We start from the raw sequence: 20,335 nt of genomic DNA, 5'->3' as shown, positions 1-20,335 counted from the left end.
AATAAATAGCGAGGGGAAAAAATAGATGGCCAAAAAATAAGTTTTGGAAAGTAATCTAATGATAGAAAAACAAAATTAGATGGTGAAAAATGATAGTAGATACAAAATTATATGCTGAAAAAAAGAGATGGTGATAAAACAATAAGATAGTGGGGGGAAATATGGTTGAAAAATTATATGATGAAAAAAACAATTACATTTTGGAAAAAATATATGGTGGAATAAAACAGATAAAAATTATGGAAAACAAAAAAGGTAGTGGAAAAAAATAAAACAAAAACAATTGGATGCTGGGAAAAATTTAAACGCTACAAAAATTAGATGGTGGAAAAAATAGATGATGAAAAAGAATTTTATGCAGAAAAACAAAAAAGGTAGAACAAAAGAGAACAAAAACAGTAAATTAATAATTAAACGGTGAAAAATAGATGCTGAGAAAAAAAATAGATGATAAAAAAAAATAATGTGGATAAACTTCGATGGTGAACTCCAATAAGGAGAAAGTGAGGATACGGGTTAACCCTTTGAAACCTGAGCAAATTGGCTGGGTTTATCTCAAAAACATGGATAGAAGTCAACAAGCATGCCTAACAAGACTTAAAATAAATAAATAAATAAATAATTAAATTAAAAAACAAAAAAAAAAGAAAAGAAGATGTGAAAAAAATGCTGGCATTTTTTATATATATCTTTTTTTAGTGACATAATTTTAAATATAAAATTATAATTATGACTATAGTTTTTTTTGGACATTCCCTCTATTTCCAAACAATCCTCCCTTCTTTTTTTTATGTTTTAGGTACTTTTCTATTTTTTACTATTTTTTTGCAATTACTGAGACATGTCTTGCCAAGTTGCTTTTGACCTTTTATGGCCTTTTTTTTAAAAGAAACCCTAATATGTTCAGGTTTCAAAGGGTTAACTACATTTTTAATTGCATTTAAATATTCTTTTATAATGTATTTCTGCACTTTGTCTCGATGCTTCTGATGTTTTATGTAAAGCCCTTTGAATCGTTGCTGAAATGTTAAACCTTAAACCAACTTTCTTCCTCCTTGTTTGTCCTGTTGCTCTCGCAGGCCTCGTCTTCAACAGTTGGTGCGTCCACACGTGATCGGTCTCCGTCCACAAAAAATAATGGCTCAAATGTGTCACTTTTGTTCTTTGTGCTATTGAATAAATACGAGGGAAACATCGGGTTTATTTAATGCAATCAATAACTGATCATTTATTCATTCTTCTATTATTTAAATAGTGACACTGCAGGATAAGAGAAAGTGCAGAACATATAAATTCAAGAATAATTTTGGTGTTTTTCAAACATGCTGCCATGTTTTTGTGTCTAAATGACTAACTGGAACAACTGTTTGAATTTGGTCCAGTATGAAGTGAGAGTGCTGTTTAACATTGACACTGCACAGAAGGTCCAGGTTAAAAAAATACCAAAGTTTTCTTTTCGGTCAAAAGTTTCATTTGTTTGTTAAATATGTACATGAAGAGAAAGTTTATAGAATATAGGTAAATTAACAATGAGCATCATTATTGTTAGTGGCAAGTAGCTCACCCTCACATTTAGATTTAGTTTGATTCGAAAAAAACAAAAGAGTTGAGATTTGGTTTTAGATGTTTAAGGCCCACGGTGTGAAAGATCCGGGTTTACTGGCTGGAATCTGGAAAATAATAATAATTATTATTATTTTTTCTTGTTCTTTTTATTAAATTTAATGTATGATTGTCGTATATGATTGATACATATACAGTATATATAATTTGAAATAAATATTTATATTAAAAAAACTTATAAAAAATAATAAATTTCAAGTCTGACACTGATTAATACTCACCTTTCATGAATATTTAACATTTTAACATTTAACATATTCCAAACAGGATTGTTTCTTTCTCTTGAACACTTGATTTAATCATTCAGTTCGTAATTTCTTTTTCAAAGTTGAATGCCTGTGTGGGTTTCTGCTTTCCTTAACTTAAAAGCAGCCTTAAAAAGCTCAAAAACTCCAAAAAAAATGTCACTTTACTTTCACCGGGGAGTGCAAAGTGTCATATGAAGGTTTAAATGCTATTTTGTACAATTTTTACACTTAGACAGGAGAAGAATTTAGAGAAAAAAACTTGAACATATGCAGACTATTAGTGTATAAAAATGTCGATTTTAAGCAAAATGCATGTTGAGTGAGTCACAGTGAAAAGTGAATACAAACACTCGAACAAACTGTTCGCAGCTGTGTGAGAATAACGCCAATATTTCAGCATTTTTACCTTCCGAGTGAACGGGGAGGAACAAGCCAGACAGGCCCGCTCTGGTGTCGCTGGGCTGTCCAGAGAAAACGGGCCGGATAAACCGGACTCAGAGCGAGCTGCAGCCACGGCGTCTTTGATGGCGAAGAAAACTGAACTGCCGAGGAAGAGGACGGGCTCTCCGATACCCTGCGAAGACAAACAATTACACTCAGACTGGCGTAAACGCAGCAGGAATCCAAGAAAAGTCAGATAAGAGAGTCTGAGAAACGGTCGCCAAAAGAATAACTAACGACAGAAACAAAAAAAAATTAAATTCTAGAAATTTGAGGTGTGCATCGTGACCTCTGACCTTTGATGAGTAGATGGCGTGCGGGTTGTCGGAGTCCGACAGCAGATAAACGTTGAAGCAGAGCGGCACGTCGCAGACCGCAGGGATCTTGTACTGAGACGGACCTCGAGTGTACAGGAGCCCAGAGGGGGAAAACTTCAACTCCTCCATGGTGTAGAGACCCAAACCCTGCATGAACGCTCCCTCGATCTGAGGGGAGGAGGGAGGAGGAAAGGAGGGAAGGGAGGAGGAAAGGAGGGGAGGGAGGGAAGAGGAGACGGAGGTATAATCACAGAATGACTTACAGAATATATCATGTAATTAAAGAATGGAGAGCCTGATATAAACACAGAGCCTGATATAAAACTAATTGATTGGTGATTTTTGGAGAAATCTCAGTGACTGAAACAAGTTTAATCCCCAATTTATTGTCCATATTTTCTATAACTCGTATGCTTGCCTATAATCTAAAACTTAACAGAAAGACATATTTGACATTTTTTTAGATTTGCAGCTCCAACAACAAAAAAGTCACAGTTCATTTTAGAAACCCTCCAAACATTTTACAGTTACATATTTCTTCCTTACGTAAATCATCAGCTATCAGATTTTTTGTTTTCCTGCGTCCACTGCTGTAACAGACGAGACTCACCTGGCCGATGTCCACTGAGGGGTTCAAACTTTTCCCGATGTCCATCACAAGGTCTGTCCTCACCGTCTACAGGACAAAAAACAGCAAAGTTTCTTTAAATTCGTCACATTTTTTCTCTGTCACAGTGAGGTGGAGGACGTGGATCAGTTCTGACCCTGTAGTCTCCAGTGAGGCGGTCCAGCTCCACCTCACAGCAACACGCTCCGAACGTGAAGTAGGCGTACGGCTCCCCCTCCATCTTGTCCCAGTCCATGTACAGGTCTGGACCTCTGGGGACACACGAGGAGCTCTTAGTGTCGCATGTTATACAAACAACTTTAAATCCTCATTTCAAATGAGCTCTAAATATAATCTGGTACGGTGCATCAAATGGTAACATTATGGTGTTTTAAACTGTCCATGGTCCATTTTAAATAAAATAAAATCCATAAATAAAGTGAATTCTGTTGTACCTGTGGAATCCAGTCGCTGACATACTGATTTTCTCAAAAAAAGCTGCCATGACCTGAGTACAAATTACAGAAATGTTTTTGTCCTGATAAAAGCAAACAGTTTGAAATTTTCCACAGCAGTCCCGGAGAATTCTGTTTATCATTTCTTATCAAATCGTACCCAACTCTCCCATGATCCTTTGGGGTTCTTCTGTCTGATTGGCTCCAGTCGCTGGTACAGAGTTTCGCAGGCGTTCTGGAAAAATAAAGAGAAGATTTTATTTGCAGTAATTATTTTTAGTTTTTCAGTAAAGCATGAAGTAACAACATTAGTGAGCACTTTTCAGTTTCAGCACCAGACAGCTCCTTAACAACTACATGAGTTTCAACTACAGTTGTTTGATTAACTGCTTCATGAGTTTCAGCACTGGACAGCTCTTTGACGTCTGATAAGATTCAGCACCGGACAGCTCCTTAATCGCTTTAGCAGTTTCTGCATCAAACAGTTTATTAACTGCATAATCAGTTATACGTTTCAGCAGTGGACAGCTCCTTAACCACAGCTAAGGGAGGTTACACTGAGTTACACTGCGATGCATTCAAGCTCTCTTTGGCAAAAATGAGTCATGCAAAAATGACATCATGATGTGTTTAATGTCATCTTGTAAAATGTAGTATTTGGTGAGAAACTTGAAAAAAATATGGCTGTTTAAAGGACAAATATGTTATAATGTAATGTAAAATGTTAAACAGAGGGAATTATGATATATAAGTTTAGTGCATTAAAAAAAAAGAGAAAATGCAGGAACTGGACTTCACCTTGACCGCCATGCCATTGGCGTCAGTTCCGAAGGAGGCGGCAGACGGGCAGGTGTTGGGAACAGTGTTGGTGCTGGTTTCACTGATGTAGATCTTAGAGGACGGGATCTTGAGCTCCCGACTCGCCACCTAACAGCAAACAGAAGACAAACTCAACATACATTTAAAGACGGCTTTTTAGTTTATTCAGGATATCTGTCAAGAAATGTCACTAAACTAAATGTCTGAATGAAAAAAACAACGGTACCTGTTGCATTTTAGTGTGGAGTCCCTGACCCATCTCCGTCCCACTGTGAGTGACCAGGACAGAGCCGTCTTTGTAGATGTGGACCAGAGCTGCAGCCTTTTATACACACAACCATCATCAGAGTCAATTTTAAAAAAAAGATTTCTATAAGATAATATGAAAGTACTGAACTTGCCTTTTATTTTATTTATTTTGTTTCTTTAATCTCTATTATATTACTTTCATGCTTGTTTTATTACTTACTATTCTATTTTTTATTTTTAAAAAAATATTAATTTTTTAAAAATCATATTTTATTTCATTATTATTATTTTATTTATATATTTATTTATTCTTTTTAATCTGATTAATTATTGTTATGATTATTATAAGTGTGTGACTGTGTGATGGGATATATATTTGTATATTAATGTGCATATTTATGGTGCAGTTGAAACTTCAATAAAAAAAATATTGTGTAAAAAAACGACATCAGAAATATGAGATAAGGCTAATTCAAGTTTCTGTGGAAATTCGCTATTTTTGGGATCGTGCATGCGTCTCCATCTGATGGGAGGGGCTTAGAAGAGAGAGGGGAGAGCTAAGATTTACGTAAGTGGGAGGTTGAAAAAGACTGTAACAGCCACAAAAGAGAATGACTAAAAAGCTGAGCAGGCCCAAACTGAGCCTCACAGACCTGATTCAGGAAGCTCTCTGCAAACGCAATCCCATATTTAATGGGAATGATGGACAGCCCTCTCTTCTTCCAGCGGTTCTGCTGGTTAAACTGGTCGACGGCTCTGCGGCGAGCGCTGTAGTCGGACTTCGCTTTACATTCCTCCCAGCAGCGCAGCATGTTTTCGGGGCTGAACTCAAACTTGTAGTGGGTGACCGACGGCCCTTTGTACATGTTGATCTCCCGAATCTGAAAGAAAGAATCTGAAAATTACTCGTACCGCTAAAAATACTTGTTCCTTTGTTTTGCTTTTTTAAAATGTTGACAATTTCAAGATGACCTGGTCTGCAGGGCGTCCCAGCACCATGGCCACATCGTTGACCATATTCTCCACAACCACGAGGCTCTGGGGCACGCCGAATCCCCTGAAGGCGGTGTTGGACGGCAGGTTGGTCCTGCAGGCGGCACCATGGCCTCTCAGGTTGGGGATGTTGTAGGCGTTGTCAAAGTGAGTCAGAATTTTTTCCACCACCTGCAACAAGAAAAAAATCATGATCACATGATATAATTTGTCATATTATTAATGTTATAATAAAGAACTGCTTTTACCGACCTGAAGAGATTCATCGACAGCGTAGCCAGCATTGGCGAAGTAATGGATATCTGCCGCCACGATCCTGCCGTCATTCATGAAACCGACCTGGAACAAACCAAAATCAGGATTTCTTAACATCTTCGATGAAAAATAACAAAATGTCACATAACATAAGAACATAGATCAACAAAAGAAGAAATGACCCAAAAAAAAGCAAGAAATTAGTAAAAATGCAAGAAAATTACCAACAAATTTGTAAAATATAATTTAAATAACTAATTATGATCATTATACATTTAGTTTGTTTCTTTTTTCTCTAGCTTTTTTTTAAATTCTAAATCTACTGATTTCTTGAATTTCTTACCAAGCTGCCTTTTTTTTTACCCTAATTTAAAATAAATCACACCAATTTGTTTAGGGTTTTAAGTTTTAAATACTTGAGAAAAGTATCTGAAAGCAGCACAAGACCAGTAATGTGTCTCCAGGTTTTAAAGGGTTAAAGACCTAAGACTTTTTTTAAACACAAAAAAACGCTCCTTTCTCTCAAATTTTAGGGCAAATGTGTTAAAGTCTGTGTTAAATATACACAGATATTTTTTTGGTCCCCCATCTGTGCACAAACGGATGTTTAGATCATTAAAATGACAGCGTGTGTTGTTGTACTTTGTATTTTCCCAGGACGGGGTGACGGCCTCCGGTCATCAGCATGTCCTCTCCTCGCTCCAGGATGCAGCGCACTGCACGATTGGTCCTGAAAATTGAATGAAATGATTATACTGAGGAACAACAACAACGTAAAACCTTCCCAGCTTTTCTTTGATTCTCATTTTTCATTTCAATTTTTACTGTGAATTTTCATTTGTATTCACTGATTATTTTTTGAAATTGAGAAGAAATTTCTGATGCTGTTAGTTGTTGTGACTGTGACTTACTTCCACGCAGCCACAGACGTGATGGAGGCCAGAGTCGCAGCTGCAACGACCTTCCCACCGAAAGCTCCGCCGATCCTTTTGACGTGACAGGTGACTCTGTTGGACGGGATCCCCAACGTCTCCGCTATCACGTCCTGCAGTCAGCAAATTAAAGGAAAAACAACAATCTGCAAAAACTTGTAATTTCTCGTTTCGCAGTGGTAGTGATGTTAACTGAAAGCTTTCAACATTTTAAGAGTCCAAACTAAAATGAAATTTGATCTTTTTGAAAAAAAAATTCATCACTTTGTCATTTTATCCTGTTTGGCATTTTTGTGCAATTTTGTCCAATTAACAAAGGAATTTTTGAGTTATGGCAAAAACATGTTCTGTGAGGTCACGGTGACCTTCGACCACTGATTTCTAATCAGTTCATGGTTAAACTGAAGTGGCCGTTGGTGCAGAATCTGAAGAAGTTTCCCTTAATGTGCTCTTTAGATATCTCATTTAAGAGAACGCGACTGACGAGCTCACAGTGATCCTGAACTTTGACTTTTGACCTTTAAAATGTAATCAGGTCAGTGTTGAGTCCAAGTGGACGTTTGTTCCAAATATGAAGAAAATTCCCGAAGGGGGTCCTGAGAGTTTGTGTTTACGAGAACGAGACAGACAGATGGGAAACCTGAGAATGTAAAGCCACTGACGCACAGGCATAAAGATAATTAAGGAACGGCTAAGATGTAACTTTTTTATTTTTATTAAGTATGTGCAGTGCGCCCTGAGGACAAACAACTAAAACTACAGAATTAATCAAAATATCTTTTGTACCTGAGTCAACGTCGGCCACTGAGTGGAGACGTAAGCTTTGAACTCCGTCTCTTCACCAACAGGAACAACCAGCATGCTCTGAGTCTCCATGTAGAAATGCTCCTGGCCACCCATCCGAAATTCTCCTGATGAAACCGTTTCAAAAGACAACAGTGACGAGTTTTAGGACAAATGGACCGATCCGAAGCCTGGTTCTGTGTTACATATATATGGCATGAGTTACAGTAAAAAGTCACAAATCTGGCAAAACTGAAAAATAATAAATATTAGTCATTCCTTCTTCAAGAATGAGCTTTGAGTGAATTATTCTATAAAAATTCATTTGTTATTATTATTGTTTATTTATTTCGTTACTCGCACCACAGGGTGGAAGATGTCTGTGGCGGGTCGGCGTGAACGGGTGAAGGAAACTTGGCATAATTGTTTAGTGAACTGTCATCTGTCTATTTCTGTAATAAATAAATAAAAAATAAATAAATTAAATAAAATAAAATAAAATAAAATAAAATAAAATAAAATAAAATAAAATAAGATAAATATTTTTAAAATGTTTGAAATTCATTAAAAATAAAAGTTTTGGTTTTTTTTACCTTCATAAACCTGATCAACAGTTTTAAAGGCTTTGGTCACGTCTCCTCTCTCAATCCTCCTCCGAGGCTCAAAGAAAGACGACTTCTCAATGGCTTCCTGTCACAGCGACAAACACAACCAAAAAAAGTCAACTAGCACAAATTTTACTTGTAAAAGTGTAAAGTAAGAGCATATTTAAAGAGCAAATCTACGTTGAAAATAATGCTGCGCTGCTCTCTGCAGGTCCAAACCTCAGGAACATTTAACATCTGGAGCAAGTATTCAAACAGAAGGTAATGTGTACAAAATTATGCACAAAATCAGATTATTGACAGAAAAATGATGTTTTGATTGCTTGAATATTACTATTCATAAGTTTTCTTGGTGTAGTTTTTCTATAAGCCAGTATAAGTTTCTACTACACCCTCACACGTACTTTTATATATTGTGTTTTGTATTATGTGAAACAATAAACTAAACTAAAAAAGCATCTTGTGCTGGATTTGTGTGACTCTGCAGACCTCTTGGGTAAAAATCGGGTCTGGCAGGTCTTCGTAGCTGATCTTCACAGCTGCTGCTCCTCGTTTGGCGTGTGCCCTCGAATCAGCGACCACCGCACATATCCGCTGACCGACACAGGACACCTGCAACGAGACAATTATACTGAAGATCACGAACAAGATGATCACGGCAGGTTAGTGCTGCTGGTTCACACTGGTGACGAAGCTTTCACCGCGGCCTGAAACTGAAAGTCCTGCAGGATATGTTGAATATTCAGATATATTGAATACATTTGACATACAGATTATACACATGAATTAAAAAGGGATGTGCACACACTGATACTCCACCTCCGTCTCGGCCAACAGCTCCTCATCGTAACCAAACATTTTCCGAACTTTCTTCCCGGGAATATCTTTGGCCGTGATGACATCGACGACACCAGGAAGCCGCAGAGCCTCGCTCACATCCAGCCTGCTGTTGGATGAAAGAAACATCGAAAACCAAACCTGCGGTCCAACTCAAAGTGGCTCAGAGATCGTGTTTTCTCCTTACGTGATTTTAGCATGCGCTCGAGAGCTGGTGACCATAGTCAGGAAGAGCTCCCCATCTGTTTTTGGGATGTCGTCGCAGTACACAGCTTCACCTGTGGCCTGGCTGATGGCAGAGCGATGCATGATGGGACGTCCCACTGGGTCCTGGTCGCTCTGGTCCTTTGACACACGCTGAAGACAAAGAGGCAGCATATAGGGTGAAAAAATATGGTCCTGGGATTGACCCCAGTGGGACTCCAAATATAAGAGGAGCGGAGGAAGCCGTGTAATTTTTTTAAGACAAGTCTGAGGAAAAAACGAAAAGAAGTGAAAATACTTTGATATTTTCTGACCTGGAACTCCTGCAGGCCGGGCTGGATCTCTCTGGGTAAAGGCTGGATCTTCTCAGGAAGCTCGTCTGTAATCACGCTCTGAACACAGAAACTAAATGAATATCTTGTAGATTCGATCATGTTACTCTGCACTGTGTCGCGTAAAAATGTACATTTGAGGCAAATTAAAAGATGCAATGTTATTTTCTTTTAATCAAGGCCCTGTCCTACCATTTCTCTGAGTTTCTGCAGGACCTCCAGGTTAAATTTGAAGAGGAAGCTGAGAGTCAAAGAGCGACGAAACTCCACTTTTCCTCCAGGAGCCGAAGGAGGGAGGACCAACTCATCCAGGAGGACGTCATAAGCCCGGCTGAGGGTCTCATCATCCCAGGGTCTGAAGGAAACAATCTCTGGGTTCATGCCTGCGTTATCTTTTGATTTTGCCTTTACTGAAAATCAAGATGCTTTCTGGTTTCAGTTTCCCTTTTGAACAGAACAAACACAGAAGAGGACAAGAGCAAATGGAAAAGAAAGAAAGAGGAAGAAAGAAAAAAAGGAACAGAAGAGGTAGTTAAGGAGCAAGACATTTTGACAAAACTCCCAAAGACAACCGAAAACATAATGTCTCTGGCCACATGTGTCGCCATGTGGAGGCATAAAAAGAAAGGAAAGACAGACAGGAAGGATTTAGGGAAGGAAGGTGGAGTGAAAAGGAAAGAAAATATGACAAAAATAACAAATAAAGATGGGCGTGGATACAAATGGACAGAAACAAAAAATAACGTAGCAAAGGAATAAAGGATTAAAGCAGTAGCTTGGATACCAGAAAAGAAAAGGAGAAATGAATGGCAAGAAATGAAAAATGAAAGAAGGATGGAATAAAGGAAGAAGAGAAAGTACTACAGAAAGTACTGCTAATCCACTTTTAATCCAAAACAAAACACTGATGAGATCCGGCTCTGACCTTGTGACGATAGCTGTGCAGGTTTTGGCGGCGCTAACAGTGGTCGGTCCCATTCCTCCAAAATAAATACTGACGTCCTGAACCATCCTGGACCCCTCTGAGAAAAACACTCTCATCCCGGTCGTCACTGTGGAGAAGGAGCTCTCCTTCCTCGCAGCCTGGCGGAAAGCTCGCACAAACTCCCCCTGCGGCACAGAAAATGCAGAAATTCAAGTTTTTAACTGATATACAGCAAATGTTTTACCGTTCTGACGTGGAATTTTGTGTTAAACGTTAAACGCAACGTTTTTTGCATTTATAGTGTCTCCTAAAGGTTGATTTTAGTGAAACTGTGTTTCGAGTTTATAGAGACATTTACTACAAATTTGGTGGTGATTGGAACAATCGTTGCACAGTCGGGTCTATTTATGCTTTTAAGTTGAGTGGTAAATATCTTTAAAACACAGCTGGTTGCGATCAGGCCTACAGTTTGAGACAGTTTGGGCAAAAAAGTGTTTTTTAAAACTTCAAAATGATGAAAATATTGAATGTTTCTTGAGGCTGTTTTGCAGAGGACACTGAGCTGGACTTCAGTGTCAAATTTCACATCAATTTGACTTATGGTGTGAGGGGAATGGCCTCTCAAAAATTGCATTTTTGTTCTTTAACTATTGCGCCAACATCTGGCAGACTGAATTCATATTTGTTGAGCAGCATTTGGGTTTGAAACACTAATAATAAACGTCAAAAGGGAGTACTCTCAGAGAGAGTATTTGTACCTTTCTGGAGAAAGGAATGAAGACAGAAACAACAATCTCCTCTGGTTTCAGGATGGTTTTTCCAAAGCTCACAAAGAAGTCTTGATTCAGGGAAATCTCTCGTCTTCCTCCTGTTGGACTCAGACAGAACTGCTCGTTAATCAGCGTGGAGAGGAGTAAACACGTCTGACACGAGTCTACGTTCTTCCAGAAGCTGTCACAGAGTTTCTAACCCATGTCTAAAAATAACCAATCAGCTTACCACTCGAAATGACGCTCACTCTGCAGTTCCCAGCAGCCAAAACAGGGTTCAGGTCTGAGTTCGGGTATGCACTCATGATGTTGCCTCCAAGAGACTAAACATGCAAAAGCAAGATAAAACACACTCATCAGATTTATAAATTTACACGATTTCACTTGCAGAATTTCCTCTAAATTCTTGTAAATCTTTGGGTTGATATTGTATTAAGTTGACATCTTATGTCAAACGTCTCTGATTCAGAGGAGCTGAGTTCGCCTACAGCGACATTACGGATCTGCTGGCTTCCCAGGTTTCCCAGCTGTTGGATCAGGGCTCTGAAAAGTTCAGTCTTCTCCTCCGGAAACTGAGGAACCAGCTTCTCCAAAAGAGACCGCACCTCAGTGAGACTGCACCCGGCTCCGACCCAAACACCTGCAGAGGAGCCAGCGTGTTAACCAACAAAGCTGCACGCTTGGCGACATACTTAGTTCATTTTTGTTTGTGTCTGGTGACTTTCATGAACCTCACAGATATTAGAAAATGCACAGGTGTTTAAAAAATCCCAGGTCGTCAATGACGATCTTTTGCACTTGCAGGCAGAGTTAGTGTCTTTGCAACAAAATCACATCAAAATGGAAACTGCAAAGAGGCGTTGGCCTACCCTGCGGTGTCTGAGTGACCTCAAACAGCTCCGAAACTCTGGTTGGAGATATAATCAGCGGATGCACGACACTTTTAAACTTTATATCTGGACCTTAAGAAAAACAGAGACCATAGTTCTGTTAAAATGGGACAACACTTACATAGCAGGCTGCTGCTTTATAAGAGCAGCCTGCAAAAATCCTGGAGGGACTCGAGAATCATGAGGCAGCTGAGTTGTAAGTTTTCAATGTCTTTAAATCACCTGCATCCAACACAACTCTGAGAAATGAAGTGACTCTGGCCTGAATCTTTGTGATAAACGTCAAACATCAGAAACCGGGTGAATTAACAGCTGACCTATGGTGGTGTTTCCCAGAACCAGCGGAGCTTTAGGGTTACTGGTCTTGCACTGGACCAGTTCCTCCAGGGAGGCGGGGGACACCCAGCTCATCCTCTCCCCGTGAAAGGTGAGTGTCTGCGGGTTCGCTGTGTCTGCCATCAGCTGTGGAGAAAGAGTCATATTAATACTGCAGTTATGATTAAAAGAACTTTTTAGCTTCAAGAATTCATTATCTTTGGGCTCGAGTGGAGAATGATCAAATTTCAGGACACGTCTCTTTCACTCAAAGCAACAAAAAAGTCAATACCGTCACTTTAAAGAGAGTTTTGGCAGAGAACCAGCTGATAAACAAGACCTAAAATCAGCCTATGTGAGTTAAAACTGCGTCCAGAACGCACAATAAATGAACTTCCTGTTACATGTGTAAACTTCTCATGACTTACAATCAGTTCAGGGGGGAAGATGAGCTCCTGTGTCGGGTCCAGCGGCTGAAACTCGTCCTTGTCAAACAACTGAGGCTTTCCCTGAAGCACAGTGAGACGGCACGAAGAGGTGGAGAGCAGGCAGAGACATGAGAGTCACTACGGCGGGATTACAGAAATGTGACGAATGAACCCGGATCGACCTCAAAATGTCTGAGGAGGGCGTGACACGTTACATGACAACAAAAGGCACAGAGAGAAAAGCCCAGAGGGGAAAGACACGGTTAAAAAGTGACACTGGAGAAGAGAAAAACAAGGAGATAAAAAGACTGAGAGGGATCACAAATGAAAGGAATAAAGGGACAATAATACACAAGTTTGCAGTAAAAATATTACTGTAAACAAAGACGTAATCGAAGGGTGTTTTTAGCTTTGTGAGTCTGTCGACTGTTGATCACAGAGTAAGTCATTTAGAAAAATGAAACATAGCAGGCGTAATGGGGAATTAGACTAAATACTAGTGTTTTGTTATCGGACTTCTGTGTTCGCCACAGATTGTCCATAACGAACTCCCTGTTCAGGCGTAACGGTGTCCCTATGTGCACTTAGCACCAGGACACCAGGCCGCAGTTCGGTGATCGACTTCGTAGTCGTGTTGTCGGACTTGCGGCCGCATCTCTTGGACACTCGGGTGAAGAGAGGGGCGGAGCTTTCAAACGATCACCACCTGGTGGTGAGTTGGCTCCGATGGTGGGGGAGGACGCCGGTCAGACCTGGCAGACCCAAACGCATTGTGAGGGTCTGCTGGGAACGTCTGGCAGAGTCTCCCATCAGAAGGAGCTTCAACTCCCACCTCCGGGAGAGCTTCGACCATGTCCCAGGGGAGGCGGGGGACACTGAGTCCGCGTGGGCCGTGTTCCGCGTCTCCGTTGTTGAGGCGGCCGATCGGTGCTGTGGCCGTAAGGTGGTCCATGCCTGTCGCGGCGGCAGCACCCGAACCCGTTGGTGGACATCAGCGGTGAGGGACGCCGTCGAGCTGAAGAAGGAGTCCTGTCGGGCCTTCTTGGCCTGTGGGACTCTGGAGGCAGCAGACAGGTACCCACAGGCCAAGCGGAGTGCAGCTACGGCGGTTGCCGAGGCGAAAACCGGGGCCCGGGAGGAGTTCGGTGAGGCTAATTCATGCATTCACATGCAGTGGTTTATCTTATATAAACAGTAGTGTGACAAAAGAAAAATGAAGTAGCCTAGACCTTTTTAAACAAAGGAAAAAGCCTGGAGACAGAGAGGGGCAGGCTGACAGAGGATCAGAGCCCGATACATTCATAAAAAAGCATCAATATTTGTAGGCCTTTCCCTGTTTCTTATTTTTATTAAACCGTATACAAGGCTTCCTTCCTTTAATCTACGACCACCAAAATCTAAGTAGTTCAGTGCTGATGGACACTGGACGTTTGTGCCAAATTTGAAGAAATTCCCTCGAGGCGTTCTCGAAGTGTTGGGTTACTGAGAATGGGACGGACAGACAACCCAAACACATGTACATCAGAAAATGTAAAATTAACATGTGATCTATAAATCTATACAAATTAAATTAGGAAGAAGAAATAAATGGAAAGACAAATTCAAGGAAAAGATAAAAGAACACAAAAACACAAGACACCTACATATGAGAAAAGACACAAGCAAAGAAAAAGCATAAAAAGGAAATTAATTGTCCTCACATGCTCTGGTTCATCCGTGTTTTTCTCTCCGCTGAGGCAACAGTTTCCGTTTCCGTTGGCCTGGCAGCAGTTGGCTTCCTGTCGGGATTGATTGCAGCACAACACTTATCACGTTCTTTTTATGGCTTATCGGATAGAAAAATATTTCAGCACTGCTGAAGCCTTTTTCCCCATGTTTTTGAAAGAAACTGCATCAACTTGCTCAGAGGTCAAAGGTTAAAACACTAAAATAGTGTCTTTTTTGGGGGATAAAATGTTTTTCCACAGTGGCTACTACAAATTCAGTCTCGAATGGCTGAAAAGGAACCATTAAAGATATAATAAGTAACTTTTCTATGTTAAAATGTAAAAAAAACAACTAGACCAAAATTATGTTTTGTTAAGATGTGTACTTATTATCCCAAATGTTATGTTTGTGACATGAAAAACAGAGAAATCTGTAATTTTTCTCATTTAAAGAGTTATTTCCTTGCACTATTTCCATTTTTAAATATTTTTTAAGCAGCCTGTCTTCAGCCAAACATCGGAGAAACACTGATTTTTAAAATTAAACTTCCTTCTGTATTTATTTGTATTGGTTTAAATCACCCGGCGCGTTTTTAAAGTCTTCTCTGGGAGAAGACTTCTGTGAATATTTCAGCTTCTGATAATAAACCTCCTGATCAAGAATCTGTTTTTTTCCTTCTTTTTTTTGATTAAGAGGCTCAAAAAACTGCATTTTGTATAACCGGGGCAAACACAATTGATCGTATTTGAATAAACGATTGTATGTTTTATGTTTCTGACAATAAAGTCAAACTTGACTTGACCTGCTTTAAAGGATGAAAGTGCAGCAGCTCATAAACTCCTGTGGTCACTGATATATGCTGATGATGTAACCTTTACTGGTGAGCTGAGCTTTGTACCTGACAGAAGGTCCTGCAGCCGTCAATGATTGGTCGATACCCGGTGCAGCGGCACAGATTACCTGAACAGTGACAACACATGACGAGAGGAGGACAGGGTGCAGATCAGTTCACTTTTACTTTGTGTATAAGTACAACATGCAAGTCAACAAGTTCTTTGTGTCTTAAAACACCCAAAAGTGCACATTTATATTCACATGAATGATGCCAGAGACATTTATTACGTCTTGTAAGCTCTAAACTTTATAGTAGATACCATAAAACTTCATATATATACTGTGTATATATATGGTAAACAAAAGTGAGATGCAAAAAAACAGATCAATAGAGGTAGCAAAGTAGAGGTTTTAAAAGCAAAATTATATATTTACAATTACTTTTGTGCTTTTGTAATTATATATTTACTTTTACAATTTCTCGCTTTGCCTCATTTTTTCTCTTAAGGTTTTTTTGGGCAAATTTTCAGGTAATTTTCCTGTACTTGGATCATATCTTCTTTTGTTGCCTGTTATCCTTTTCCCATGTTTTTGAAAATAAATAAATAAATAAATATCCCCCGACCCTTACAAGGACAAGTGGTGATGGATAATAAATGAACGCATGAATGAATTAATCAACAGATAAATGAATAAAGCCAATTTGCCTTGTTTTCAAAGGGTTAAATAAATAATCTGATTATATTTCCATGTTTGCTGAGCAACAGTTTCGTCTAAAAGGAATTCAAATCTCGTCTCACACAGACGCCAAATATAAAACTGTTGAGTTCAGCGATTTAAGCGAATAAAAGCCCGGCTATTAACCGAAGTTTTACATTAGAAATAACAGATTTAAGAAAACACAAACCGGCTAGCGCCTGCGTGATGTCCTCCATGGTGGGCTGCGGCTTGTTCCTCAGCAGAGCGTACATGGACATCACCATCCCGGGGGTGCAGAAGCCGCACTGGGAGCCGTGCGCCTTCGCTATTCGCTCCTACGAACACAGAATCCACACTTTAGGGGCCCTGAATACGGCTTAAATGCATGTTTTGCATTAAACAGAGAGACTGGTTGGCGCTGTGCATCTGAAGCTCTTTCTTGAACTTTGGGAAATGAGCGTTAATACGCACTCACCTGCACGGGGTGGATCCGCGTCTTGGTGCTGCCGATGCCCTCCACCGTGGTGATGGCGGCTCCGTGAAGCTGGCAGACGGGCAGGAGGCAGGCGTTGGCTGAGTAATGTCTGACGGTGTGGTGAAGAGAAGCTGTGCTGATGGATCTGACATTTAAAACCGACCGGAGAACATTTCAGTGTAGTTATGACCTCTGCCATTACGCCAACAGCACCGCTACTACAACCACAGAAGAAGAAATGACCCAAACATCTGCAGGAACTGAATAAAAAGCACATAACATGACTGGAAAAGTAGTTTCACCACAGAAACACAGAAATCGCCTTCAAAGAAGTGCTTAAAAAATGACAATAATTTTGTAAAATATTTTTAAAGTCATATTTTTGATTATTTTTAAAAACAATTTATCCCTATCTTTTCTTTTTAACCCTAGATATTTTTTCCTATCTTTATAAAAACTATTTTCTCAATCTACAAATTTCTTGCAATTTGTGGAACTTTTTTTTTGTTTGTTTATTTTACTAATTTTCTCTTTACCTTTTTCCTCATGCGTAAGTTGGTGCAAGATTCACAGCTTTAAACACTTTTAAAAGGCATCTAAAAAGAAAATTTCAAAGGGTTAATGGTGCAAACGCGCCAAGTTCGGGACAATTTTTACAAAGAAAGGGGATATTACCTTACGGAAATAAACGTATTGCCAAATCGATTTCATTCTTGTAAAATTACAACTTTTCTTGTCGTAAAACTACAACTTTAATCTTGTAACATTCCAACTTTTTTTCTCGTAATATTACAATTTTATTCTATAAGTCTCAAACAAAAGTGGCCCAAAAACTTAATTTGTGTATGTTAACGAGCTACTTACACTGAGACAACTGCAACCACGACGGGGCTTTAAGAGTTGATCCGGCCGTCGTAGTAGTACTACTACTACTACTACTACTACTTCTAGTACTGCAACTACTACCCTGCTAATGCTGCTCCTCCTGCTGATGGAGCCAGTAAGATGAAAAGTCGCTTGTTTACTTAACTGAAAGAAAAGTGGGGACACGAGAAAAAGAGCATATTTGGAATTCTCCCATTAATAATCTGGGAGTTTTTGAGCGCACGGCTTTAATGCAGCGTGTTTTCATTTATGTGCAACATCTGTTTGACATTTGGATGTGTGTGTTTTCGTCCTCGGCTGCAGCAGAGTGACGGAGTCAAACAGATGTCCTTCTGGTTTGGCTGCAGGAGTGGAAACGATTAATCCCGTTAACTCGTATCTGTGGCCGTCCGAACCGCTTCAGCAGATAACCAGCTCGCAGTCAGACCCCCTCTTGTTCTCTGAAAATCTAATTTTGGTTAATAAAATGTTAACAGTGTTTGGTATTTTGGAATTTACCAAACTCTGTTCGTGGTTGTACTATTGTATTTTCAGCTGAGTCTCCATAATATCTCCCAAAAAACTAGCAGCAGCTCGATCCCTCTCAATAGAAACGGTCCACCAGAACCGACATTGATATCTGTGCTGACTGTGATGTCATTTCTCTGAGTATCTTCACCTCATATCCCGAAAATCTGCACAACCTGAGCTGAAAGGTTCGTGTAAGTCATAAACCACAACGATTAATTAAAGTTTTCTCATTAAAAGAAACAATTGTAAAAATCTGATGTTTTTTTCAACTGATTTTTTAAATAAAAGCACAAAACATATTGATCCAAAGGATTTTTAAAAGTAAAAACATGAATAAATATACATTAATTCCCCCTAATTTAATTGAACGTTGTAAAATATTTCGTTGTTGACATATGCTCTTTTTTCTGCCTTGTATGTTTTCGCTCTGCACGAAACATACATACCTAATTTTCATGTAATTTTCTGTCACCTTTTACTTATTTCTTAAAATTTGTGAGACTTTTCTTGCAAAGTTGGTTGCTGATTTGCTCAAGTTTGAAAAATGACTAATAACGAGGTCACAGCTCGTCTGAATCTCAGCCAATCAGGGTCAAGCAGAAAGGTCGTGTGGTTTATCAGAAAGGATACGTGATGGTTTTGGTGGCGGGTTGGTAGCGCGACACCATGACGGTGCACGCCCCGCAGCCTCCGCCGCCGCAGCCAGACTTGGTCCCAGTTAACCTCACTGGAGTCACGGTCAAGGAAACCTGCAGGTGGCGCTCACAGCAACGTAAAAATCGACCATAAAAGCAGATTCGTGACGCTGGATTCGTCCGATCTGAAGGATACGTTTCTCTCGGAGGAAAGGCAGCAGCATGGTCTCAGGGTCTGCATGCTTCTCTGTCACCTGATTTAACCGAAAAACAAACATTTCGACTTTTTTCTGCGTTCGTTGGGTTTAACTCTCACGAGGTGAAAATGATTTGCTTTCGCGTGTTTTTAAGTGGTTAACTCTTTTCTGAAAACTGTGCGTCGTTTCTGGTTTTCATGTTTGCGTGTGTTGAATTCTGAGGTAATGATGCAGTTTTTAGTACCAACATTCATCTAAAGCTTCGACACTTTTATAGCAAAAAAACCCCGAAAACATGAAGAAAAAAAATCCACTGTAACTGGAAAAGACACTGAAAAAATGCTGGAAAAAAATTAATATTAAGACCTGGATCAACATTAGTTTACCTGCATTCAGACACATTTCACAAGCAATTAATCCTCTGAAACCTGAGAAAAATTATTTCATTATGTTTTCCATGATTATGGGAACCGGTACTAATGTTATGGAAGTCAAAATATTTACTGTCCCTGCATCAGTCTGTGTACAGACACTAATTAGTGACATAAATTAAAAAATAACAAAGAATTTCATAAAAAAATGTAAGAAAAACCTGTATTCTACGACAGCTTTGACTTTTTAAAAATTGATTTCTTGAAGGAAAGAAAAACAACGGGGTGAAGGAAGCAAACAAGTTAAAAGTTACAAGAAAATGACCTAAAAATAAGCACAAAAAAGTGAAAAACTTACTTTTCAGGACATTTTCACCAAGTATTTTTTGTGCAAATGTTCTAATAAACCCTTCCAATTAAAAAAAATATTTTCATATAGTTTTCTTTTCACTTTTTACTAACTTCTTGAAATTTGTGGGTCATTTCTTTTCCATTTTCCTCCATGTTTTGGAAAGAAATCAAACCAAACTGAGAGGCGTCTAACTGCAGCACATTAAAACTGATGTCAATCCAGGTTTCAAAGGGTTAAAGAACAGCCGAAACTGAGTTATGGGTTTAAGTTTTGGTGTGCCACCCCAAGATTTTCAGCGGCCACCCGTGTGACGCGCAGTATTTCTGGGGGCGCCCCTGTTTGTGACCGCCGTCAGCGTGAAAGCGAAAACAGACAAAAACTAAAAAAAAAACACCCGAAACTCGCTCGAACACGATGCAATGTTTGAGACTGAGCTCAGTACAAACGTACCTTTTTCCCGTTGATAAAGAAGCACAGAATATCCCCTTTTTTCTCTGCAGACATCTTTTCGGCGTCCAAAAACAACTTTGCAAACACAAAACCGTCGGTCTGAATCATGGACGCGACTTCCGCCTGTCAACACTTTCAAAATAAAACCGAGACCATATTACTGACGCCAGAGTTTTGGGATTTTTTAGAAGT

General features: G+C 39.5%; 1 protein-coding gene across 4 annotated transcripts; it reads right to left on the bottom strand.

Moving 5' to 3' along the window:
- Window positions 1-1,199: 1,199 nt before the first annotated feature.
- aox6 (aldehyde oxidase 6) lies at window positions 1,200-20,287 on the bottom strand. Of its 4 annotated transcripts, none has more exons than XM_088074775.1 (35): window positions 20,144-20,286; window positions 18,970-19,027; window positions 18,769-18,865; window positions 16,744-16,852; window positions 16,477-16,603; window positions 15,634-15,695; window positions 14,729-14,806; window positions 13,029-13,109; window positions 12,603-12,747; window positions 12,265-12,357; window positions 11,884-12,035; window positions 11,625-11,718; window positions 11,384-11,493; window positions 10,626-10,810; window positions 9,893-10,055; window positions 9,683-9,760; window positions 9,352-9,521; window positions 9,147-9,270; window positions 8,817-8,939; window positions 8,316-8,412; window positions 7,726-7,850; window positions 6,919-7,052; window positions 6,650-6,737; window positions 6,005-6,091; window positions 5,732-5,923; window positions 5,413-5,640; window positions 4,737-4,832; window positions 4,490-4,618; window positions 3,852-3,926; window positions 3,692-3,744; window positions 3,394-3,508; window positions 3,240-3,305; window positions 2,609-2,797; window positions 2,278-2,445; window positions 1,200-1,670 (listed from the first exon to the last, which is right to left on the bottom strand). In XM_088074775.1, exons 1-35 carry the CDS (start codon window positions 20,249-20,251, stop codon window positions 1,620-1,622), a joined length of 4,050 nt encoding a protein of 1,349 aa, XP_087930901.1. In that variant the 5' UTR covers window positions 20,252-20,286; the 3' UTR covers window positions 1,200-1,619. The 4 variants fall into 4 exon arrangements, 3 of the variants coding, with proteins under 3 accessions (XP_087930901.1, XP_087930900.1, XP_087930902.1); XM_088074774.1 differs by having other exon boundaries at window positions 9,147-9,273; window positions 20,144-20,285; XM_088074776.1 differs by lacking the exons at window positions 18,769-18,865; window positions 18,970-19,027; window positions 20,144-20,286 and adding an exon at window positions 17,280-18,731 and having other exon boundaries at window positions 9,147-9,273; window positions 16,744-16,888.
- Window positions 20,288-20,335: the final 48 nt, after the last annotated feature.

Source organism: Plectropomus leopardus, chromosome 24, assembly GCF_026936395.1.
Source record: "Plectropomus leopardus strain MGB_pleo_1.0 chromosome 24, ASM2693639v1, whole genome shotgun sequence".
NCBI classification, from domain to species: Eukaryota; Metazoa; Chordata; class Actinopteri; order Perciformes; family Serranidae; genus Plectropomus; species Plectropomus leopardus.
Note: the sequence above shows the minus strand (reverse complement) of the source record. Positions and strands in the feature narration are given on the sequence as shown.

Excerpts from the sequence above, each read along its gene's own strand:
- aox6 (XM_088074774.1), bottom strand. The coding sequence starts at position 20,251 with ATGATTCAGACCGACGGTTTTGTGTTTGCAAAGTTGTTTTTGGACGCC. Across the intron at positions 9,274-9,351 it reads CGAGCGCATGCTAAAATCAC|CAGGCTGGATGTGAGCGAGG; the intron begins GTAAGGAGAAAA and ends TTCATCCAACAG. Across the intron at positions 2,446-2,608 it reads ACGCCATCTACTCATCAAAG|GGTATCGGAGAGCCCGTCCT; the intron begins GTCAGAGGTCAC and ends TTGTCTTCGCAG.